Consider the following 25,881-nt stretch of genomic DNA (forward strand, 5'->3'; position numbering starts at 1 on the left):
GAGGAAACAATGCTTGCTGTGACTTCTCAAATAAAAGAATCCCAACCACAGTTCCTTTGCTTGAATAACTGAGAAAGTTTAAGTGTCCACATAGTCATTAACCACAGATAGCAGATCACAATGGCACGTGGTGAAGAAAGGAATGTATTCTGTTCCTCATTTCACTGCTGCCAGACTGGCACTTGGTTGCTGTATACAGAACATTGTTTGCATCTCATAATGGTTCTTAAAAGTGACTCGTTCATGGTTGAGTCCTAAAATTTAACCGCATGGAGTCATGACCAGCTACACAGTGCATCTTTATGTGAACTCAGCTGGAGATTTTGGGCTGTTTGCACCTGAAGTAGAAAAGTCCAGTTTAAGAAGTGTTCTTTCTTGTTGCTTAACTGATGTAGTTCACACGGTGTTTCTGTTGATGACTCAACTGCTCTGGCCTTGTGTTTTGGCAGGCACCCTCCTCACCATGTGGGTCCCCGCCCTGCTGGCACCCAGCATCCTTACCCTGCTCCTCACCTTGGTGCAGGAGAGCAGTGAGGAGTGCAGAGAGGCGCTGGTCAAGTCCGAGATGAACATGAACATGAAGTACCAGCTGCCCAACTTCACCGCAGACACGCCCATCCACAACGTGGTCTTGCACGAGCATTACATTTTCCTGGGGGCTGTTAACAGCATTTATGTTCTCAACGACAAAGACCTCCAGAAGGTAGCCGAGTACAGGACCGGGCCAGTGCTGGAGCACCCAGATTGTCTGCCATGTCAGGACTGCAGCGGCAAAGCCAACGAATCCGGGAGCCTTTGGAAGGACAACGTCAACATGGCCCTGCTTGTTGATACCTACTACGATGACCAGCTTATCAGCTGCGGCAGTGTCAACAGGGGGACCTGCCATCGGCATGTGATGCCACCCGGCAACCCTGCGGACATACGTTCAGAGGTTCACTGTATGTTCTTCCAGGAGGCAGATGAAGAGCCTGGCCAGTGTCCCGACTGCGTGGTGAGCGCCTTGGGTACCAGAGTCCTCCTTACCCAAAAGAACAGGTTCATCAACTTCTTTGTAGGCAACACCATCAATTCATCTTACCTCCCGGATCGCTCGCTGCATTCGATCTCGGTGAGGAGGCTGAAGGAGACACTGGATGGCTTCAAGTTCCTGACAGATCAGTCCTATATTGACGTTCTCCCTGAGCTCCGGGACTCGTACCCCATCAAGTATATCCATGCCTTTGAAAGCAACGACTTCATCTACTTCCTGACGGTCCAGCGGGAAACTCTGGATTCTCAGACCTTCCACACAAGAATCATCCGGTTCTGTTCTGTAGATTCTGGGTTACACTCCTACATGGAAATGCCTCTGGAATGTATCCTCACTGAAAAGAGGAGGAAGAGATCCACGAGGAAAGAGGTGTTTAACATCCTTCAGGCCGCCTATGTCAGTAAGCCTGGGGCACATCTTGCCAAGCAGATAGGGGCTAGCCCCAACGATGACATTCTCTACGGGGTGTTCGCACAGAGCAGGCCAGACTCCGCCGAGCCGATGAACCGGTCTGCTGTCTGCGCGTTTCCTATCAAGTTCGTCAACGAATTCTTCAACAAGATTGTCAACAAAAACAATGTGCGGTGTCTCCAGCATTTTTACGGACCCAACCACGAGCACTGCTTTAACAGGGTAAGTCGCACAGATTCTCCACTTGCGAATGGCAGACTGCAGTGAATAAGTGTCAGGCTAGGAAAAAATGATCAAAAATCATTTTCATGCCTGATAAAGGTTTTTCATCCAAAATATGTAAATACTTTCCAAAAGCGTTTAGAAATTGAATGTTCATTTAAAAGGAAAATCATAGCTTGGTAAAAATGACGGTGATCTTTTAAGGAAAAAAAAATGAGATTTTAAAAATTTTTTTTACAATTTGGATTTGCAACTTTGCAACACTTAAGATTTTAAAAGGCTTTTTTTTTTTTTTTTAGGCATTAGTAGTCCTGATCTGGTTAGTTAACACAGATTTTAGCACAATAATAAATCCTAGGAAACTTCGTTTTAGAGATCCGTTTTTGTCTTTGCAACATTTAAAAGAAGATTCTCATGTTGACTTGTGGGTTAAAGGCTTTTTGTTGGTGAGACCCTGTCCTCTCACTGATAGATCATGATTTTGATTCTAGACATTACTTAAAAAACTTAATTGAAAATAACCTCTTTGGAAGTGTTGGTAAATAGAACATTCTTTAAAATGAGGTTGGCACAGGATAGAACAGCGTTTAGAGCTCTTGTACATAGGGTCGCTGTGAGTCGCAAGCAACTCAATGGCACATAAGAAAACCAACAACTAATGGGTAAGGAATTGCATAGCCAGCGCAAATGCAGGTTGTTTGATCGACTGGCTCTAACACAGCAGAGAAACGGGCAGTCTCCTCCCTAGTTATCGCCAGCCTCTGAAAACCTGCTGGAGGGTCAGCAGTGAGTGGGCTCTCACTCAACGTAACAACAGTGTAATTCCCAGGGATGGTGGTAAATTCGTGGTAAGCTTCTGACCTTGATGCTGGAGACCCAGGTTTGATCCTGGCCGGCGCACCTCAGCACACCATCAACCATCTGCCGCTGGAGGCTTATGTGTTGCTATGAGGTTAAACAGGCTTTCAACGTGGGGCGGAGGAAAGGCAGGGAGATCTATTTCTGAAAATTCTGCAAATGAAAACTCTGTAGCTCACATGAGTTCCATCCTATTCTTCATGGGGTTACCATGAATCAAGGGCCGACTCAGTGACCACTAGTAAAAACAACATTACATATACTCCTCCTCTAATCAAGGAAAATAGGGAATTTTTGTTCTGCAGATTCTTTCTTTTGACATTGCATTTAATTATGGAACTCTTTGTATAGATGTGTGTTTACCAAGTTCTAGTTTGGAACTTTTAGACTGCTTGTTATTTGATATTTGTCAGTGTAAATACTTTTGATTGACGCGCATCTTTTACTTCTATAGAATGGTATTTTCACGGGAAGTATTACAAAGTATTTGCTTGCTTGGATTTAGATATAGTACAGGCAATCCCCAGGGTACAAATGAGATTCATTCCTAACTGCATTTTTCAGAATCTATATGTAAGTTGAAACAGGTGTATAAGGTTCTTATTTATCCTTATGTTAGTGCATAAAAAGAGTAGAAGCCTTTTCTAGGATTTAAAAGCTGTACACGTAGTTGAAGTGCTCAGGCCTTTCATTCATAGGGTCACTATGAGCCGTCTATGATTCGACAGCACCTAACAACAACAACAACAACAACACATAGTTGAAGGAGATTGTGATGGAGAATTGATAGGGGTAAAGATCGGTTCAATCATTTCAAATTGAGGACCGATTTACATAATATTATTATAGGAAAGAAATCAGGCAGGAATTGTAATCCAGGGACTGCCTATGGGTGTTTTTTTTGTTTGTTTGTTTTGTTTTGTTTTTTTTAAAGCGCGTTGGGATGGCTATCTCCCTGGAGAATTTTTCCTGATAATTACCATATCACTTGGCCCCAAAGGGACATCAACAAATTCAGAGTTGTGGCCGGGGACTTCCTCTGTTTGATTCCACCCTTGAATGTATAGACGTTTCTTTGGCTCTTTGTCCTCAAGATCATAACTGGATGCATACCTACTATAGTTTTTCTACAGTTTGACTTGGGGAAAATATGTCTCACTCACTCTAGGGTTTCCAATATAAGTAATAAAGCTTGTACATGCAAGCAAGAAGAACATTAAACAAGTTCTTGATAAGATCAAGTATATAATTTGAGGGCACCAAGGGCATTTGAATTTAGAGACACATGGTTCCCCTTAATGCTGTGTTTAAATATCAGATCTCTCCCTGGCTGGAAATGCTAGGTAACTGCTTTGTTAACGCTAGAAAAATATCTCAGAGAAAGCAAATTCTTCTTTTGGCAAGTTAAAGCGGTAACTCCTTTCCTCCCCTCAAGGTTTAGGAATCTGTGTGACATAAATACATAGATATTCCAACTAAGACGTTTCCGCTTATATGCATTTAATGCATGTTACAAACTCTATAATGGAATCACTCACGAAGCTGATACTTTTCTTCATTAGAAAATACAAAAGACTGAAAGGGAATGACAAGAACTTCCAGAAACCTGGGATTAAGAAGTAAAAGTGTCATAATAATAACAACATTATACAGAAACCACTTTCCTGTATATCCAGTAAGTTGCTTCAAAAACTGAAGCCTAAAAAGAGTCTCCTAGGAATTTACCCAGGGCCCCTGGAGCGCATGGCTTTGCTATTTAAATCTTGTTCTGTTAAAAATGTAAGAAGACACTGGTTTACCAGAGCATATGGATAGCTTATCTGCATTGTTTAGTTTTATATGTTTCAGTCACTAGATATAAAAAATACTTATCAGTTCTCAAAACAAATTTGAACTTTATCCTACTCTTCTGACTTTAGTGTTCCAAGGGGAACATTAAGGTTGGATTTTTCCAGTGAATTTCAAATCAATTTTATCATCTAGAGGGGAAGAAAATATCCAAAATGCACTAGCCACACCTGAAACCATGGCCACTCCCATCACAAAAATTCTTGTGAGAAACACGATGGGCCTTGTCAGCATCCTTGTCTTATAGGAGAAGCCAACTTTCGCACTGGCTCAGTTCCATCAAGACAAATACCTTTAAGCTGTCTCTATTTATTTGCCTGTTTATCTTCTCAAGTTACTAAAGATCAGAGCTCTTCTGAGATGGAGACTACACACATTCTCTGTTTTCATCTACCCCATCCACAAAAAGACAGCAGACCGTGCCAATAACCAGCATGTAATTATTACCCAGCTTCCTCTTCCAATGAAGCCGCCGAGAGCCACTAGTCAGACAAAAACAAAGTGATTTGTGAAATGAAACCAGCTTGGAAAGACTAAGCAAGGGGACAACTTCATTTGTTCTTGGCAAGCCATCAGGTGACCCTTCTAGAAATTTCTAGCAACTGCATTTTTGTTTGGGCAGAAAGATCTATGACTAGACGCACAAGTTGTCTTTTTATCATTGATGTCTCCAGTCACAAATAGGTAGTGGGGGACTACCTCATGTGCTCTGTGGACAAAGTTAAGACAGCTGCAGTGGTCACTTCCTGCCCAGTTCACACGGTATGAGCTCAGCCACAGAAGGGGTTTCCTGACCCTTCTCTAGCTCCCGGCCATTCTTCTGTCTCAGGCAGTGAGACTACCTGGAAAGGACCTTCTAGATGGTGGATCCACCAGGTGTCTCAGGCTTGACTAACTCTCTCTGTTTCTTTTGTAAAATCTGCTAGCAGGGCCTGGAGAAACGAAGACCCTAACCTTTTCTTCCCGGGCTGCTAAACATTTCAGGCACAGAGCGCTCTTCTTCGTCAGCCCTGTGTCCGGCAGCTGTGCTGGGCTTGGTCCTTTGTGTCCAGCAGACACTGAGGGTCAGTGTCTCAGAACTAATGAATGAGCCAGCCTCCCTCACCTTAGCCTCACCTCATGTGGCCCACATCAATTTTGACTCCAGAGCACAATATAAAAATAGACATTCATGAAGGAGCCCTGGTAACATATAGCACTTTATGTATTGAGCTGCTCACCAAAGCTTGGTGGTTCGAATCCTCCCTTGAAGACATAAGGTCACGTGAGTCAGAACTGATTCATGGTATGATAGTGTGTTTGTGGTGAGTTTTTAGATCTATAATTTTAACACAACCCAAAATGTAAATAAAAACAAACCCCCTGCTGTCCGGAGAGTTCTGACCATTAGTTTTTCCAGCCTGTAATTCTTTAAGGGAGAAAACGGCCCATCTTTCTCCCAGTAGGCAACTGGTGGATTTGAACTACTGACCTCTCAGCCACAAAACACACCACCAGAGCTCCTTAAATTTAATTGTAGTTGTTATGAACCATTGAGTCAGAACTGAGTCATGGATGACCCTCCAGGGTTTTCAGAGACAGTAAAATTGCACAGGAGGAAATTATCCATATTTCTCCCCCGAAGCTGTTGGTGGATTCAAAATAAATAAGTGCCTTTGAGTCGGCAGCACAACTTCCTACCACTAATTTCCTTGCTGCTGGTAATTTGTAAGAAAACCTTTTTTTTTCTTTGGAAAGGTGGAGGGTTAGAGAGGAGACCTCCAGCCAGATGGATGGACACAGGGACTGCAGCAGTGGGCTTCAGTGTGTCAGAGACGCTGAGGATGGCACAGGATGGGGTCGGGCTCGGGTCTCTTGTTCATAGGGTCACATGAGCCCTACTCAACTCAGCAGCACCTAACAACAACAACAGGGACATAAAAGAAACGGAAAAACGTATGCTGAGATATTTAAATTATTTACTTGTATGTGTTTAATTAAGACAACAGAAATGTCACTTTTCCTCTTCACATTTCAGGAAATTGTTCTGTGCAGACTGTTGATGTGCATTTTCTTGTGATGACCCCAACTTTAACAACTCCCTTTGAGTCATCAGATACAATCTCCAGATGATATCCTCTGCACCTCTAAACCCTTTGAGTTTCACGACTCTGACTGCACTGTCTCTGGAAAGTGTATGGAAAAACCACAGACACCCCAGGGAAGATTAGTGTACTTGGTCAGACCAGTCCTTGATGTATAGTTTCTTCATCTTTGCAGTGTAACTGGTCACTGTATCACTTCTAAAACTGATACTTGAAGTTTCTTTAAAGTGATTTCCAAATTGTAGAGCTGGAAGATTATAAACCCACAAACAAAAACCAAAATCCATTGCCTTTGAATCCATTCCAGCTCACAGCAAATCTCCATGTTTTCCAAGCCTGTAAATCTTCACAGGAGGAAGAAGCCTGTGTTTCTTCTGCGGAGCAGTTCGTGGATTCGAACTGGCTGAATCTTTCTTTGGCAGTGCACCACTTAACACACCATGCCACTAAAGCTTTGTTTACACTGACAAGTCATGTTAAATCTGCCTTTGGTTCTTGTGCCTCTTTCATCAGGCACCCTCTCTAAGCATCCTACTTTGGTATTGTTTGATGTTGTTTTAAGATAATGCATATTTCCTAATGGGCATATTATTGTTCAGAATAACATAACTTAGAAAATGCCACATAATATCGAGATTTTTGTAAAGCCCTAGTTTGTGAGGGGATGGTGAGGTTTTAAACTTTGTATTGAGTTTAAATAGGTTTAGAAATGCAGTTAATTTTAAATCAATTTCAACTGGGATCTCAGTACAAGGGATTTCTTAACATGCCAGTTATTCCAGGAAAAAAAAACCCATTAAAGCAGTGTGCATTGGCCCAGTCTCCTACAAATGAAAATCAGTGCATAGTAAGAGACTGATATTTTTTAAAATCCTTCAATCAACAAAGATTCTGTTGCCTAAATTATAATATGCTTACTAAGGTTGGGCCCGAGGGTCACATGTTATTTTTGGAGGAACATTCTTAAAAATTTTGCAGCACTCCTCTCTGTTTGCTACAGTGAGATAATCTGGGTTTGCTGTGATGTGGAACCTTGTGCCATTGTGGGACAGTTGCCATAACGGCCCCACTTCCTAAACCAAATGCCTCTGGAAATTCTTTGAAGTGGGAGAAACAATGATAAGTATAGAAAGGCTTCATGCCTTTTGTACATAGGGTTGCTGTGAGCTGTGTTCGACTCTACAGCATTGGACAATAACATCTAAAAAAGCATTTAGTTACCAATTTGGGGCTGGAATCCAGATTGGGAAGTCGTCTGGAGCAGTTGGATTCTGTAGAGGTTTGTTTTCTAGTTCTGGTGAGGATCAGGTGGAATGATTACTCTCCATTGGGTGTGAGTTGATTGTATTCGGCCTCCAATTAGAAATTTGGTCAGACGATCTTCCAAGTGATCTAGCACTGATCTGTCCATTTGCTCTACAGAGGTAACTCGGATGGCTGTATGCTAGACACTGTGACACTGATGTGTCAAATGCAATAATGGTTACCCGTGGTGGACAGTATTTTGTGGAGCTTCCCGATTAAAACAAGCTTGGAAGCAGGAGCGGCATCCACTTCTGAAATGGCTTGCCTCCAGAAACCCTACGAACCTGAGAAACAATGTTGAGGTCTTTCGTTCATAGGGTCACTAATGAGTTGCCTACGATGCGACAGCAATTAACAACAACAGCAACAAGGCAAGTAAAGTAATATATTTTAGAAAAAGTTTTCATCAAAGTGGAAATAAAAGAGAATGCTTGAAATGTCCCCATCTTTCTCAAAACTTAGTCCCCTCTTGTGCAATCCCACCATCCAAGTTTTTCACTCTGTAGGCATTTGAAAAGAAGGAAGGAGGCCTGTAGCAGTGATTTTAAGATACCTTGCTCAGTTGAATGAGCAACCACTGAGCGCTGGAAGGGAAGGCATGTGATTTGGTGAGTGGCACCGTTGTGGGCCCTGGCTGGCTGTATAAACAAGCTGGGGAACGCCCACCATATTACTCAACTTCTTGATGTTTCAGTGTTCTCATTTGGGAAATGGTGATAAGAATACCAGCTTCACAGATCTTGTGAACTTTAGATGTCAGATAAAAGATACAATAAGAGCATCAGAAATTTAACTCCTTTCTAGGCAGTCTGACCTATTGGAATGAGAAGTCAGATACATGTTCAAATGTCAGCTTAGCCATTTCCTACCTGAATACACAGAATGGTCATTTCTATCTATGGAGTCAAGAGAGAATTCTGTGAATTCAGTTAATGCCATTTCCTCCTTGTAGGAGTGTTATGTACAAGTGGAATCCTTGGTGTATAATGAAATAATAATGAAATATATTCTAAGGAATGAGTATACAAAGAAAGACAAACTCCAGTTATTGGACTATTTTCTGGAAGAGGTACATTCTGATTCTATTCTTCGTAAGAATCTTTCAGTTTTACCTCTATTTATTAAAAATACCCACCTCCATAATCCTAGAGAAGAGTATTGACTATTACGGGTACTGCCAAAAACACAGGTAAGTATATCTTGGAGGGAGGGCAGCCAGGATGTCCCTTAGAGGCAAGGAGAGTGAAACATGGTCTCATATTGTTGTTGTTAGGTGCTGTCAAATTGAACATGACTCATAGAGACCCTGTGAACAGCAGATGTGAACCCTGTCCTATCCTGTGCCATCCACACAGTCTCAGACACACTGGAGCCCATTGCTACAGTCACTGTGTGTCTCTCTCTTCACCTCACATCACTTGGACATATTGTCAGGCAAAGCCAGTCCTCAGAAAAGGACATCGGGCTGGGAAAGGTAGAGGATCAGAGAAAGAGAGTAAGGCCCTCAACAAAACGGATCAACAGTGGACGGGAACAGTGGGCCCAAGCCCCTCAGAGGGGCTGAAGTTGGCGCAAGATAGGGCAGGGCTCGATGCTTCGTGATCTGTCAGTCATGGTGAATTGTGTTTGTAGCAATGGCACCTAAAAACAACATAATGCGTAATATGTGCCAGACTGTCTTAAAGCTTAATAGTTAGAGAATGAGATGGGGGAACAGCCTGATGGTAGTTAAAAGACACTTGAATCAAAATTGTCAGATAAAAATGTAAGATATACTCCCTTCCCCAACTTACAATTCTAACACCCCTTCGCACTAGAAGGCATTATCCTTATATACTTTTAACCTTATTTTGCATTTAATTAAGAATTTGTTGGTAATGCAGCCTTAGAATTTACCTCCATAAATTGTTTGTATCAAACTTCCTTCTTTTCAAACACCAATTATACTCAAATTCAAAGAGTAGCCAACTGCTTCCCAAAAGAAAGGAAGCTCAAAAGTAGTCATTTTCCACCTCTCTTTCAGAGAGTGCCAAGGTTAAAAGGTCGCTGTGGAGGAGCTATGAAAGGAACACTGCGTAGTGAATTAGAACCACTTTGAATGAGAACAAAAATCAAAACAAGATGCAAACAAGAACTAATCAGAATAGACAGAAAAATAAACACACGGTGATGTTTCTTTGTTTCTATTATGAAGATGATAGATGAGTAAAATTGAGTTACATTTAAGTTGTAATGGAAGAAAATAATTGCCTTCTTCCATCAGGAAACCACAAGGATCATTATTGATCTCTCATCCTTAGGGCATGTCTCATAATATTTAATAAAATAAACAAAGATTTATAACTCTTTATGGGCCATGTATCTATAATCTCCCACACCACTTGAGCTGTGAATGTGGAAGCAATGTTACAAATAATATCCATATAAGTATGCTGGCTTGGCATGTCTTGTTTAAACAATCTAGCACTCTCAAGGGAATGTATTTGGTATTAAGGATGAAAAATGGGAAGTCAGATTTCAGCCTTGTTTTGTTTTTATTTCCTATGCCTAGAAATAAGAAAATACTGTCTTATTTGAAAAATACTATTGAAGATTCTTTATTTTGAATATTAGACAGTCATCCAACCCTAAAAAAAAAAAATTTACTCTTTTGGCCACTTGCCAAATGTAATAGTTGTTGTTGTTGTTGTTATGTGCCGTCGAGTCGCCTGCGACTCATAGCAACCCTATGTACAACAGCCCTAAACTCTGCTCTGTCCTGTGCCAATCGCACTGTCTCTGACACTCCCATCCCAATTATCCCAGTCACTGAATCAATCCACCTCATAGAGGGCCTTCCTCTCCTGCGCCGTCCCTCCACCCTCCCAAGCATGATGTCCCTCTCCAAGGACCGGTCTCTCCTCACTACATGTCCAAAGTAAGTTAGACGGAGCCTCAGAATCCTTGCCTCCAAGGAGGCAAGGTTTAACCCTCTCCAGGACAAATCTGTTTGTTTTCCTAGCAGTCCATGATATTCTCAGTACTCTTCTCCAGCACCACAGCTCAAAGGCATCAGTTCTCCTTCTATCCTCCTTGGTCATTGTCCAACTCTCCAAAGCAAAACCTTTCAAGGAGAAAAATCGTGAAGGTATAAATGATTCGTTGTAATACTTTTTTCCAATTTCAGTAGGAATTCATTAATTGTGTACTTGATTCCTTTTCCTTCTACAGAGTCCCTGCCACCCCTCTCATGAACAGTGGCATGTTATTCTCTTACAATCGTTTGTGTTCTCTTTTTTCCCAAATTTTGGAACACTCTCTGAGATCATTGGGCACACCCTTGAGTGCTGACGTTAGTGCCTTTTGCCTCTCCCCCTTCCTCCTGCTAACCCCAAGTTAAACTGCTGCATACTTACAGACTCACTCCAGAGGAAGAATGAAAAGGCGGAAACATGAATGGCACTAACTGCAAGGTAACGTAGTTAATACAGTGCTGTGCAGAGACCAAAACCCAGAATGTGGTGAGGCCTTACCTGTGGGTTAAAGTGCTTCAGGTATGATTAACAGTATCTCCCACTATTGAAGACGGGTCATTGAGGGTTAACTGTGTCACTCTTCATCTTAATGTCTTTTAAAGCAGATAGTATATCATTTACTAAGTAAAACCCGTGTTTTATTTAAGTAGTCTGTAGAGAGTTATGCTGATAACACAACGTCTGCGCCTCTCTGGCACTTTCAAGTCAGCTGCTTCACGGGAGAAAGGGCAGTCTCTTCCCATGGGATTTACAGCCTTGGAAGCCCAGCAGAAAGACAACTAGGAGTTGGTTCTGACTTGATGGCACTGAGTTGAGGGCAGAAGGAGTCCTGGTGGCATAAAACCCAAGGTGTCAGGCTGCTAACCCAAAGGCCAGTAGTTAGAATCCCCCGGCTGCTCCACAGGAGAAAAACGGGCATCTTCTTCCTTACTGTTTACAGCCTTGGGAACCCACTGGGGGCTCAGCTGTGAGTCAGCTCTGACATGATGGCAATAAGAGAGGAAGTGAGAGTTCATAACTAGACACGACATTGTTTTATAAAAGTGTCGTAGGAAATAAGGAATTCATGTAAAAAGAAAACGTGTAAGATTGGTTAAGAAAGCATAAAAATATTAATAAAAACACAGGCACCACTCTGGTACATGAGCACTCATTGCCGTACGACATAATGAGAGGCTTCCGGAATGTATGAGATCCTGCATTTCGATAAGGATATTAACCTCCTTGAGTAATAATGGATTTTTTAATTCATAATAATATTTCCGAGTTAGGGTGTGAACACTCATATCTCATCTATGACCATCCCACCCTAAATTCTTACCTGTTCACACTAAGAAGAAAAATGAGGACCAGTCAGAGTTTGGAAAGAAGAACACACTTAGGAGTTTCTGTCATTGTTTATTCTTGGCTTAATAGAGACAGGGATGTGATGGGATGACTCAGTGCCCAGGTATGTGCTGAGTGAGAGTCACATCTCTAGTCAGAGAAGGCTGACAAAGAGCCACCTGCCAGCCGACTGAAATGAAGACCTCTTGGCTACTCTTTAAAAAAATGTTTTATTATTATTAATTTTAATGAAAATTTACAGAGACTTTGGATTTTCATTCATTCATTGTTGCACTTTTCTCCCTGCCCAAGCTCCCCAACCAGTTCACTCTTCTCTTTAAAAAGTAAAAGAAAAATTCTTTCATTATTACACAGTCCCTCCCCCCAAGTCCCCTCCACTATGCAGCCTTCGTTCTGGACTCCTGTCATGACAATAATACCTAATCACATATCCCTTTTCAACAGTTCTCTCCCTCATCTGTTTCAATGCAGTATACATTATTTATCCCATCTTTCTCAGTCTCCCCTCCAACCCTGATGTCAGTCCTGTTTTACAAAAGTGGCACTATGCAGTATTTGTCCTTTTGTGACTGAGATATTTCACTCAGTATAATGTCCTCCAGGGTCACCTATTTTGAATACTTTTTCATGAGTTCCTTGTTTTTCAATGCAACATGTATTCCATTGTGTTGATATACCAGAGCTTCTCTATCCATTCATTTGTTGATGGGCACTTAGGTTGTTTCCAACTCCTTGCTTTTGTGAACAAAGCTGTGGTAAACATGGGTGTGCATATATCTGCTTAGGTGGCAGTTACGGTTTCTTTAGGGTATATTCCCAGTAGTGGACTTGCTGGATCAAATGTATTTCTATTTGCAACTTTTTGAGAAAGCGCCATACTCCCTTGCCATAGTGGTTGCACCATTTTACACTTCCACAAACAGTGAGTAAGTGTTCTAGTTTTTCCACAACCTCGCCAACATTTGTTGTTTGCTGTTCTGTTAAATTTTGCTCTTCTTACTGGGGTGAGATGTTATCTCATAGTTGTTTTGATTTTCATCTCTCTTAGAGCTAGGGATTTACAAATAGTGTTGGCAAAATTGGAAAACTATCTGCAGAAAACTCAAGATCCACACCTCGTTCTATACACAAAAACCAACTCAAGGTGGATCTTGGACCTAGGACTAAAACCAAGGACTATAAACTTCATTAAAGAAAAGCTTGGAAGAACGCTAGAAGTCCTAATCCACAACATAAACAGTCTTCCAAGCATTCTGAAAAATCTACATCCAGGAGAGGATAAAATAGATGAATGGGACCTTCTAAGAATCTCCAACAGGGTAAAAAGGGAAGCCACAGACTGGGAAAAAGTATTTGGAAATGACATATCAGATAAGGGACTTATATCTAGAATTTATAAAATGCTCGAGCACCACAACAAGATAAACAATTGAAAAATGGGCACAGGATCTTGGCTACTCTTGAAGTTGATAAAACTCCCTTCTTGGTTTTGTTCTCTGTTTGTTTTAAATTGTGACTGTGAAAGTGGTTAGTGGTTCTAGGATCCTGCCCTTCCAGAATGCTAATTATACGTACTTCTCAAGAAAATGCTCTAACAGGCCTATTTGCCTTTCAGTTAGTTGCTAAGCTGTGTCACCTTCCTATCCCCAAAGTCTCCATGGACCTCGGGGACGAGCGTTTCATTTCAGACCTTGGCAAATATTGGAACAAATGAAGTGTGTCTGCCCATGTAGACTTCAAAAATTGCCCCCTAATCTTTCAACAAGAAGGCAGAAACCCATCTTCACATGCCCACTAACGTAGGATAAGTGTTTGTTTTACCCTCTCTTGATGTTCATTCACAAACAGGGCACGTGGATTATAGATGATGGAGCTATGTTATAAATTCAGGCTCAAGTCTGACTTAAGTTGTCTCATTTGAGTGAACCACCAAAATATTCACCAACCAAAGGACATTAAAATGGTCGGTGATAATTAAAACAGTACCTGGAATAAAAAGGGTAAATTCAGGTCAGTTTTTATTTGGGAAGCCACCTTTTGAGACGTGATTTTATGGGAATTTAGGTTGACAGAGTGATCTCCAAATAGATGGCTTGTTATAATTTGTGTTAGTGTATGAGAAAAGCGTAATGTGTATGATATTCCATTTTCTAAGAGGGACATCATGCTTGGGAGGGTGGAGGGACAGCGCAGGAGGGGAAGACCCTCTATGAGATGGATTGATTCGGTGACTGGGATAATCGGGATGGGTGTGTCAGAGGCAGTGTGGTTGGCGCAGGATAGAGCAGGGTTTAGGGCTGTTGTGCATAGGGTCGCTATGAGTCGCAAACGACTCGACGGCACATAACAACAACAACAGGGACAATTTAAATTTAAAATCTGATTAACACTTGCATTTAGTAACCAGCCCACTGACTGAACCGTAGGTGAAGTGGCGCTCAGGAAATGGGGAGAATGCAAAGATGAAATTGGTCTGTTAGCTCTGAGCAAATCAATAGTATTTAGTGGTAATGCACTAAGCGGATTACAAGAACTAATGCAGTGGCAGGCAATAGGAAAAGCGAATTATCTCGAAAAATTATCTTGACAATAAAATGTGCAATATGTTCCATTTATTTTAAGCTAATTACATTACCTCCTTGTCCTTTCATCTTCTTCGTTTAAGCCAAGTGCTAGAAGCCTAACTACTTAGTGCTTAAAATTGCCAGGAACTTAACAATCATTGTTTCCAGCAGGAGAAAGAAGGAAAAGATTTATTCAGACAGCCAAAATTCAGTAAAAACTTCAACAGATATTTATTCAAAGCATAACCCTTCTGGCATGACAGTAGTAAATGAGATAGGCATGGTTCTTATCTATAGAAAACAAATACAAGTTGGAGGAGATGACAATGGATAATCAGTCAGACCAGCAAACACATTATGATAACTTATGAAATATGTTGTGAAGGAAATAAACATCTGTGAATGTGCATGAACAGAAACATCCAAATTTGATAATATAGTTAGAAAAGGCATCTCTAAGAAGTAATAGTTTATTTATTTTAAGTTTAAAAGTTAACTTTTTCAAATTTTAGGAAAAAACACGTATCTTTAGCTTGGGAAGACATGTGGCCATTTGTTGTTATTTGTTGTTATGTGCTGTCGAGTCGCTTGTGACTCATAGCAACCCTATGTACAAGAGCCCTAAACTCTGCTCTATCCTGTGCCAACCTCACTGACACACCTACACCCATTACCCCAATCACTGAATCGATCCATCTCATAGAGGGTCTTCCTCTCTTGCACTATCCCTCCACCCTCCCACAATGATTTCCCTCTCCAAGGTCTGGTCCCTCCTTACAACATGCCCAGAGTATACCAGACGAAGCTTCAGAATTCTTGCCTCCAAGGAGGAGCCTGGCTTCACCCTCACCAGGACAAGCTGTTCTCCTAGCAATCCATGGTATATTTAACACTCTTCTCCAGCACCACAGCTCAAAGGCATCAATTCTCTTTCTGTCATCCCTAGTTACTGTCCAGCTCTCTGACACATAGCAGCAGTTGCGAAGACTATGGCCTGGATCAGGTGCACCTTAGTCCCCATCCTGACGTCCTTGCTCTTCAGCACTCTGGAGAGGTCCCTGACAGCTGACTTTCCCAATGCAATTTGTCTCTTGATTTCCTGCCTGCTCTACCAAGAGTGTTGAATATGGAGTCAAGCAAACTAAAACTGTTAATAGTCTCAGTCTCATCACCATCCGTAATGATGCTGCCAATTGGCCCAGTGGTGAGAATCTTTATTTTCTTGATGTTGAGCTTCAATCTGTATTGAAGGCTGCAGTCCTTGGAGGCCAGTAGTATTTAATAAGCTAAAAAGCACTACAAATTTCAAAAGTTTCTACCATAATGCCACACTGCTGCACTTAGTCATCCTCTTAAAGTGTTTTTGAGCCATGCATGAGCTTTAATGGTGATGTCTATAGCAAGTTCAGTTGTTTACTCAAAGCTGCCCATGTCCAACCCTTTGAATCCACCCGCCATTCCTTGGGGGAAAGATGAATGATTTGTAGGCTCAGAAGCATGATAGATATTTGCTGACTCATAACCAATTCAGCCTGGTCTCACCCTTTCCAGAATTAACCTGTTTTTTCTCCTAGCAGTCCATGGTATATTCAGTACTCTCCTCCAGCTCCACAGCTCAAAGGCATCTGTTCTCCTTCTATCATCCCTAGTCATTATCCAGCTTTCTGACGTATAGCAAGTAATTGTGAAAACCATAGCCCGGATCAGGTCCACTTTAGTCTCCAGACTGACACTGTTGCTCTTCAGTACTCTGGAGAAGTCCCTGACACCTTGGAGGCAAGGATTCTGAAGCTTCATCTGACATACTTTGGGCATGTTGCAAGGAGGGACCAGTCCTTGGAGAGGAACATCATGCTTGGGAGGGTGGAGGGACAGTGCAAGAAAGGAAGACCCTCAATCAGATGGGTTTGCTTAGTGATTGGGGTAATGGGAGTTGGTGTAGGTATGTCAGAGACAGAAAAGTTGGCACAGGCAAGAGCAGGGTTCAGAGCTATTGTACAATAGGGTCACTATGACTTGCAAGCAACTTGATGGCACATAACAACAACAGCCAATTCAGTGGCAGCAAGTGAGGGTAAAAACATGCCACAAGAAGCAAGACTTGAACAGCACTGCCTCTTACAGCTTATCACCTTAGCCAGCCTCTCTGACAGTCTCTACACAGTATTTCTTGCCCCTTCTGTCTTGATGTGTGGGGAACAAATGGGACCATATTGGTTATAAAATATCTTTACATGTAGGATGTGAGGGGTTGTCCTGTTACTGGTAAGTTATACAGCAGAGTAATGGAAATCCAAGAACACACAAAATAAAGCTTTTTAAAAGCCTATCAAAGTTCTAAAAGTTAATAGAAAAAATTAAGAGACTGTAAGGGAATGAATGGGATGAAGTGCATCGTCTCTCGGCATCTGTTTGCTGTATTCTGCACAGCTGCATCCATTTTTGGACCATTTCCTTCTCATGAGAATCATGTGGCATAGGGGCCAAATGAGAGGCAAGTGTTCCTGGAGACTCACAAGGAAATCATGAGCATCTACTGTCCGTACAAGTGTGTGCTGTCTAGCTAGTGTCGTCTTTATAGTATATGAATTTACAGGCACGGTTCTCTGCCCTTAAGTGTAAACACAGTTTCCTTTCTCTTTCATAGTATTCTTATTTATACTCACACAGAGGCACGTAGCTTCTGGGTGGTGTGAATGGCCAGCAAACCTGGCTACAGCAAAAGGAAGAGGTTCCACAGACCTGGCAACCAGCTTGTAAGAAGTCATCTGTTGAGACCCTTATAGAGCACAGCACAGTTTTGACACTGATGAGGTCACCATGAGTCAGAGTTGACTCCATGGCAGCTGATTTGAGGGGCCAGGGATGTGTGTGTGTCTGTGTGTCTGCTCACACAGGTATCCAGAGAGCAGATACTTCATCTTGCTTCTTTCTGTGAGATACTTTCTTTGAGATAGCCTTTGCTTATGGTAAGTGGTAAGGAATGTTGATTTAATTTGATAACACTTTGTGTCTTCCAAAAGAAATCTATTTACAGCTATCAACAGAGGGCATCTCAACTGTTGTAACGTTTGGATAAAAATTCTTGACAAAGTTTACAAATGTATTTTTATGACTAGATCATGAAAAAAATTGCTTTTTGCCATCTCTGAAAAACAGGAAAATGTGAAATGCAGATGTCACAGTCTCCTCGAGCACTTCTCAGGCAATCACAAGAAATAGCCACCTTCTCTCGATTCACTTTCCTTTGGCCGAGAAAGAAGTGGTGTCTGCCAAGGAAAAAGACCAACTCAAGGGAGAGGAGGCATTTCATCTCGAGGGCCTATTCGTGCTGACAAGTCAGAGAGGTCACTGACTTGCCCTTCCTGCGGCTCTAAATACAGGCAGAAGACTATTTCTTTTCCAGTAAGGTGACCAGAAACTTGAGTGCAAGAGATTGTTTCTAAGACTACAGTGGGTGAACTGGTTATATAAAACTCCAGGAAAAAAATAACAAGATGGGAGATTATTTTTCTTCACATAGCCCTTAATAGGAGAAGGCCCAATATTCTGAAAGTGTCCTCAAATCCAATAGGGGAAAATATGAAGTCAAGTTAGGTGATTCTGATATTTAAGGAAGAAAGAGGAAGAATCTATAATAAGATAAGAATACACCTGTTGTTATTGTTTTGTACCTTTGAGTGAGAATAGACCCATAGCCGACCTTCCGGCTAATTTTCAGAGGCAGGGAATCTCACAGGAAGAAATTGCCCATCTTTCTCCTGAGAAGCAACTGGTGTTTCGAACTGTGTACTTTTGTGTTGGCAGTGCAATTCTTTGCCACCAAGTCACTAGGATTTCTGATAATACAATTAATGGTTCAGTAACGGAAACTTATTTGTGGTTCCAATGTTGTGGTAAACAAAAATCTGTAATTAATGTGATAGTAAGTGTAACGGAGATACGTTCCTGATTTGAAAAATACCGGTGGCATTGAGTTTATCTCGAGAGTACGAACAATGCGCAATTCTCCTTGTTCTCAGCTAAACTCACTTTTTGTTGTAGGAAAGGAATTTAGCTTAAGCAGAGTTGAACAGACAGACCCTCTTACTATCCAAATAATAAGGGTATTAATCAGCATTGATGCAATAATGAGTAATATATAAGTGGTATATAGTAAGACTAACTTTCTTGCATATAAGTTTGGGTTGAAAGAGTTTGATATTACCCAAAGAGCACGAAAACAGATGCTTGCTTTGAAAAAAAGTTATGGTGAATTATGCTGATGATTCTGAAATTTCTCCATCTAGAACAAAGGGCTCAAAACTTACCTTGATTTTTAAGCTGAGTGTGTAAAATGATGGTGTGCTAATTGCTCCAAGCCTCTTCTATCTCCATTTGATTTTAGTAACTTCTGCACAAGGAAACATCCTTGCTTTAGTGTAGAAAATCTGAAGTTCTCCATTTAAGGGCAGTTATAGCTAAAAACCCAAAAAACAAAAAAAAAAACACACAAAACCAAAAAACCCAACCAAACCAACTAAACTCTGCATACCAGGTCTTGGCCACAGCTGATAGGAGAAAGTTCTCTAGTTTTGGTTTTGGTTTTTGTTTTTAAAGCTAAACAAAATATCAAATTTTACAGGATCCATGGTAACCATGGTGTAAACTATATGATACTGAGTATCTTATAACCCTACTGATAAGATAACAATTCAATTGAAAGCAGATGAACTCAAGGGAAAGGAAAGTTTATGAAATATTTGGAAAGTAAACACCTACATTTTTGTAAGTAAATATTAATTTAGTATTTGTGTGAACATTCAGTATTAAAGCCTGAAGATGGCTAGGTTCCACTTCATTCCTCGCGTCCTTGGGACCCTGCTGTTGTAAATTCCAGCCCTTCTTTATTTGCTGGGAGTTCATAAAATATGAAACTGTCCCATTTTCTCTTTTCTCTGTGCCAATATTTAATAAAAATCTCTGTCCCAATGAATGGGCAGGTAATTCAGTAATAAGGTTGTCACGGCATCATTGTAGCTTTCTTATTTTATATTCTCACAAACTAAACCAAAGTGTTGTTTATTTAATATTCTATTTCCTTCTAACTTTATTCTCATCTATCAACCTCAACCCAGTTCCCCAGTGGCTCAGGAAACCTTCAGTTGGGATTAAGAAATCGTTTACACAACCTCTCACATTCATTAACCAATGTTGACATTCTCGTTTTTTACTCCCAGCCTTATTGAAGACATCTTAAGCACCTTGCCCAGCCTGATTTGGGTGCAATTAAAACCACCAGTTTAATCAAGAAACTTAATATTTCCAAAGAATTATTCAGTCTTTCTCCCAGCCTTTTTCATTAACATACTCTCATTCTATCTCATTGTCTTCCTTCACTTTAAAACCTGGTTTTATGCATATATGAAGTTTTAAAAAAGAAAACCAAGCCCCTTTACTTCTTTCTATCCAAAAGCAGAACCACAAAATTGGATTTTATCATTCCAGACAGATTTTGCTTTGTTAGCATACTGAAAACGATGCCAATAAGATAAAGCTGTGCCAATAAGATCTCCCTCGCTCTGTTCCCATCCCCAACCAATCTCCTTGTCTCCAGACAGCTTTCAGAGTAAGTAATCTTTCCTAAAATCATGCTCATTCTTATAACTGCCTCCTTTAAAATAACTTGACGTTCTCTCGGTCTTGGAGGAGGGGTAACCAGCGTGCTTCTTGGGAGCAGAGATGGTGAAACTTCATCTCACACACTTTGAACATGTTAGAAAAGACCAGTCCTTACCAAAAGGCATCATGCTGGAAAAGGTAAGAGGGTCAGAGAAAGAGAGGAACACTCGCAACAAGATTGAGTGACACGGTGACTTTAACAGTAGGTTTAAATGTGTCAGAGAACATGAGGATGGCACAGGATAGAGCACGGCTCAGATCTGTTAGTTACAGGGTCACTGTGAGTAGCAGTTGACCACATGGCATCTAACGACAACAGTGGATTCAAAATTATGTTCAAAGTCTTTTTACCTTGGTCCTCTGTGTCTCTTGGTCCTCTCTATGGTCACTGGAATGCTAGTAAATGTTTAACACTAGAAAGAGATCAGATAGAAACTCTGATCTGAAGTGTTTGCCAGTCTCTGTGGTGTAAATACTTCCCCAATGCCAGTTTCAAATTTCCGAGGGGGGAGGTCACTCAACAGACTAGAAGACAGTCAGAATTGGCAGAATTGGCTTGTGAGCTGGTATGAGCTGGCTCCAGCCTCCTAAAATCAACTTTTTCTACTCTTAGCCTGCCATTCCTACAGTTCCCAGAATGCACCACTCTTCCTCACACCTTTTTCTTTAGTTCCCCCAGATTTCCTTTCATGCTCTCTTCATCAAAGTTTTGTCTCTTCATGGCCTTAAAACTCCATTCACCCATTTCTTTTCTTGGGAAACCTTCTCTAGATTTCCTCTTAATTACCATTCTGGATTAATTCCTTTTCCCATTCAGCATCCTTTCCTTATTTCTTTCATGCCACATCCCAGACTGAGTTGTAATCTGCTCATTTGATGAGGTTTCCCTCATTTTCCCCCTAAAATATGAACAAGGGATTTTGATCTGCATGCATCCAGCTCTTCACATAACAGCTTGTACAAAATATGTACCTATTAAATGAGTAATTAATATGGCAAAGCCTCTTCACAGGTATAAGATACTGGTAATCAAGAACAATTTTTCAGATGAAAGAATCTTTTAAGCTTCCCCCCAAATCTCTAAAAGCTGATTTATGAAACTGGAATATTTCCAGCAATTAGCACTGAAGGAAAAATGGGAAGTTCCCCCTTCCTACATTCACAATATATTCTATGCATTTATGAGCTTGGGATAAAGAACAAAAGAGGGTTGGGAGTGAAAGAGTCAATTATGAAAATAGTAAAGATAACTAGATTAAGAATCACAGAGCTCAGTACTTAGTCATAGTTAAATAGAACTAAAGACATTAAAAAAGAAAGTGGAATCAACTTCCCTGCTGCCTAAGACTTCTTCAGGTGCCAGTCATCAGAGCTCCCCTTTGAGAGGACAGTAGGTTTGTGTGACATATTTTAGGTAGCATCTTCAGTGTGCATGATTAAGGAAGACTGAAGAAGAATTGTTATCTTTGAATTGTGATTTTGGCAAAAAATACGGAATATACCAGGAATTGTCAAAGGGAGCTGCAGTGGCCTGGTGGGAAGGAGTTGCACTGCCAACCCACAGGCACGCAATTTAAATCCACCATTTGTTCCAAGGAAGAAAGATATGCAATCTCCTCCCCTGTGATTTATGGTCTCAGAAAACCCCATGGAGAGTCCGCTGTGAGTCGGTTTTGACTCAGTGGCACATAACAACAACATGAGTTGCCAAAAGAACAAACAAATCTTTCTTGGAGGAAGTGCCGCCAGAGTACTGCATAGAAGCAAGCAAGGACTTTGTCTCACATACTTTGGACCTGTTTTCAGGAGGGGCAGCCCTTGGTAAAAGATATCATGCTAAGAAAAGTAGAAAGCCAGTGAAGGAGAGGAATCCCCCAGTGTGATTGATGCTGCGACTATGACAGCGTATAAGAACAGTAGAGATTGTGAGGTTGGCTCAGTCAGGCAGGGTTTTGTTCTGTTCTATGTGGGTCAGTCGCTGTGAGCCACAGCCAAGTGGACTGCACTTAATAACAACAACAAACCAGTAGCGATGCCCTCTCCTAAAATTTCCCTTTGGGAGCCACAGTTTTCCACATTTACAATCTGGGATTGCTAATAGAACATCGTGCATAGATTAAGGAACGTGCATAAAGATTTCCCTATGCCACCCCTATTATGACCACAGGGTTAAATCCCTCAGTGGTATCACCAATTGTGTGCTTTGCTCCAAAAGGAATTCTCTGAGGTTGGCCTCGAGGGAGGTACAGTGATGTGGGAGAATTGCTTGGTAAGGGCCTCAGAGACCTTGATACTTGAGAAGGATTGGCCTTAGATGGAGGTTTCCGATCAGGAAATGAGGAGAAATAAAGATGATTCTGTAGGATTAAGGTAAAAAGGAGGGAGAAGTGATAAGAGAGGCAGTTCACAATATATTCTTGGTATTAAACAGTGTTTTGGGGTTACAAATTAAGGGCTCTCATTTTATCCCTCCTTCCCTTACCCCCCCTCCCCACCCCATCTCCAAAGCAGCCACTGGTCTGGTTCCATTGAGCCTGCCGTGGTTAGGCACATAAACAGACACTGCCTCTTGTCAGCCATGGGAAGAACTACTTCTCTGACTGTTAGAGCAGGTAACCATCATTCCGTCTCATGGCTCTCCCTTTTTTGAGTTAAATATGTATTTTAAAAAGTTGTTTCATTTTGCCTAAATTAAGGAGTGCTAAAGAACTTTTCAGTCACTTGCTATGCATCAGAGAGTTGGGCAATGACTAGGGAGGATAGGATAATTGATGCCTTCGAGCTGAGGTGTTGGAGAAGAGTATTGAATATACCATGGAATTCTAAGAAAACAGATTCATCCTAGAAAGGGTGAAACCAGGCTGCTCCTTGGAGGCAAGGATCCTGAAGCTTCATCTGACATACTTTGGACATTTTGCAAGGAGGAACCAGTCCTTGGAGAAAGGCGTCATGCTTGGGAGGATGGAGGGACAGTGCAGGAGGGGAAGACCCTCGATGAGGTAGCTTGATTCAGGCGCTGGGGTAATCGGAGTAGGTGTGTCAGAGACAGTGAGATTGGCACGGGACAGAATAGGGTTTAGGGCTGTTGTACATAGGGTCACTATGAATCAATCGCTAGTGATTCTACAACACATAACAACAACAACAAGGAACTTAATGTAGTTAGTACCAGAATGTGGCTCCTTGGAAAATTTTCCTTCTGAATCACTGGCAGTCCTGACTGTGCTGGGTAAGGGGTGTGAACACTGCTAATCGCATGGTCTCAGTCTGCTTTGGAACTGATTCACCACAGGAAAGAATGAGAAAGGAAGAAAAGTTTTAACACTAAGAATTCCAACACCTGCACCGTTGTAGAAATCCAAGCCTGTTGAACTCTAGTGATAACTCGACAGTAGCTAGCTTTATATTTCATTTTTATGTTACTGTATCTATAAATCCCTAAATAAGTAACAAACTACTCTTATCGTTTCCAACTCCCAGAGACCCAGTGGGACAGAGTAACACAGCCTTTTCAGATTTTCAAAGCTAAAAAAAAAAATATTCTCAAGGCTGTAAATCTTTACAGAAGCAGAAAGCCTTCTTTTTCTCTGAAAGAGCAGCTAATAGATTCAAACCACTGGCCATTTACTTGGCAGCCCCCAAATTAATCAACTGTTCTGTGCATTTATATAAGTGAGTATGACTATGCATGCCTTGTTGTTATGGGCCATTGAATCACCTGCACATACAACAGCTCTGAAGCTTGCCCTGTCTTGAGCCAGTCTCACTGACTCTGACACACCAACCCGCATTGGCCTAGTTACTGTATCAATCCATCTCACCAGGATCTTCCTCTCCTGCAGCTGTTCCTCCACCCTTCCAAACATGATGTCCTTTTCCAGAAAGGACCAGTCCCTTCTGGCCACGTGGCCAAAATATATGAGATGGAGCCTCAAAATCCTAGCCTCCAAGGAGAATCTTGGTTTCACCCTCTCCAACACAGACCTCTTGGTTTTCTTGGTGATCCATCGAATACTCAAGATTCTTCTTAAGCACCACAACTCAAAGTCATTGATTCTTCTTCTGTCATTCTTAGTCATTATCCAGCTCTCTGATGCATAGCAAGTAATTGTGAAGACAATTGCCTGCTTACTTAGGTCAGTCTCTAGACTGATATCATTGCTTCTCAGTACTGTGGAGAGTTCCCTGACAGCAGACTTTCCCAATGCAATTAGTCTTTTGATTTCTTGACTTCTGATGCCAAGAGTGTTGATTAAGTAGGCTGTAATTATTAACACCCTCAGACTCTCCTCCATCCATCATGGTGCTGCTAGTTGTTTCAGTGGTGAGAATCTTTGTCTTCTTGATGTTGAGCTTCAATCCATATTGAAGATGACAGTACTTGATCTTCTGCAGCACATAATTCAGGTCCTCCTCAGTTTCAGCAATCAAGGTTGTGTTATCTGCATAATGCAGGTTCTTGATGAGTCTTCTTCCAATGCTGATGCCACATTCCTCCTCATAGAGCCCAGTCTCCCAAATGATCTGTTCGGTGTATAGAGGTATCGAGAGAGGACACATCACGGATGCACTTCTTTCCTGATTTTGAACCATGCAGTGTTTCCTTGCTCTATTCTGCAGACTGCTTCCTAGTCCAAGTGTATGATGCATGCATACATCAGAAATCTCAGACAACTGCAGTAAAGTCAGTATCACAAGAAAGCTAGTCACCTGAATTTGTTGGTTTCTTATGTCACTCTGTACTGAAAGTCTGTTGTGTGCTCAGTAGCATTGTGAAAATGTTTGACAGATTGCGAGAGTTAACAGATTGTGACACAGGGACGAAGTGAGCACATGCTGCTGAGAAAATGGCACCAATAGATTTGTCGGATGCCAGGTCACTATGAACCTCTAATTTATTAAAAACACAGTATCTTAAAAATGCAGTAACATGAAGCAAAGTAACAGAAGGTGGATCTGTGTACATTCATAAAATAGATTCTTCTCCAAGGACTTTTTCTCCTCCTTCTTCACTAAATGAAATTGTTAAATGATGTTGTTGTTGTGTTTATTGCCTTGGAGTGGAGCACAACTCATAGTGACGCTATGAACAAAAGCCCTGAAGCCCCTCCACAGCTATACTCTGTAGTTTATAGAAATAACTTGTGCTTAACTGCACTCAGTGAGAGGGCCTGACACAGTGGACTCCAGCACCACAGTGTTTGTGAGGACAGTGGCAGGATCAGGCAGTATTTCATTTTGTTGAACATTATGTTGCTGTGAGTTGATGGCACCTTACAACAAGAACCCTGATAGTTGGTAGATCAAACCCACCCAGTGTCACTGGGCAGGGTGGGGGGGGGGAAGGGAAGACCTGGTACTTTGCTTCTATAATGATTATGGACAAGAAAACCATACGGATATGGAGCAGTTTTACTCTGTATCATGTGGGATCACCAGGAATTAGAACTGATGGTGTCTTTTCCATTGTTGATTTGCCCAAGTTGTGCCTTCCCCACCTGCTTAAGCCTACACGACTTCTCGACTTTTCCTAA

The 25,881-nt window shown here is 41.4% G+C and overlaps 1 protein-coding gene across 1 annotated transcript in view; it reads left to right on the forward strand.

The window, feature by feature from the left end:
- The first annotated feature begins 463 nt into the window (after positions 1–463).
- MET (met proto-oncogene) overlaps positions 464–25,881 on the forward strand; it is a 126,245-nt gene continuing 100,827 nt past the window's right edge. Inside the window, exon 1 of the mRNA XM_006882663.1 lies at positions 464–1,666. Within this exon, the coding sequence (XP_006882725.1) occupies positions 464–1,666 (1,203 nt within the window). The remainder of the gene's footprint in view (positions 1,667–25,881) is intronic.

Source organism: Elephantulus edwardii, unplaced genomic scaffold (assembly GCF_000299155.1).
Source record: "Elephantulus edwardii isolate Elephantulus edwardi_28Jun2011 unplaced genomic scaffold, EleEdw1.0 scaffold00022, whole genome shotgun sequence".
NCBI classification, from domain to species: Eukaryota; Metazoa; Chordata; class Mammalia; order Macroscelidea; family Macroscelididae; genus Elephantulus; species Elephantulus edwardii.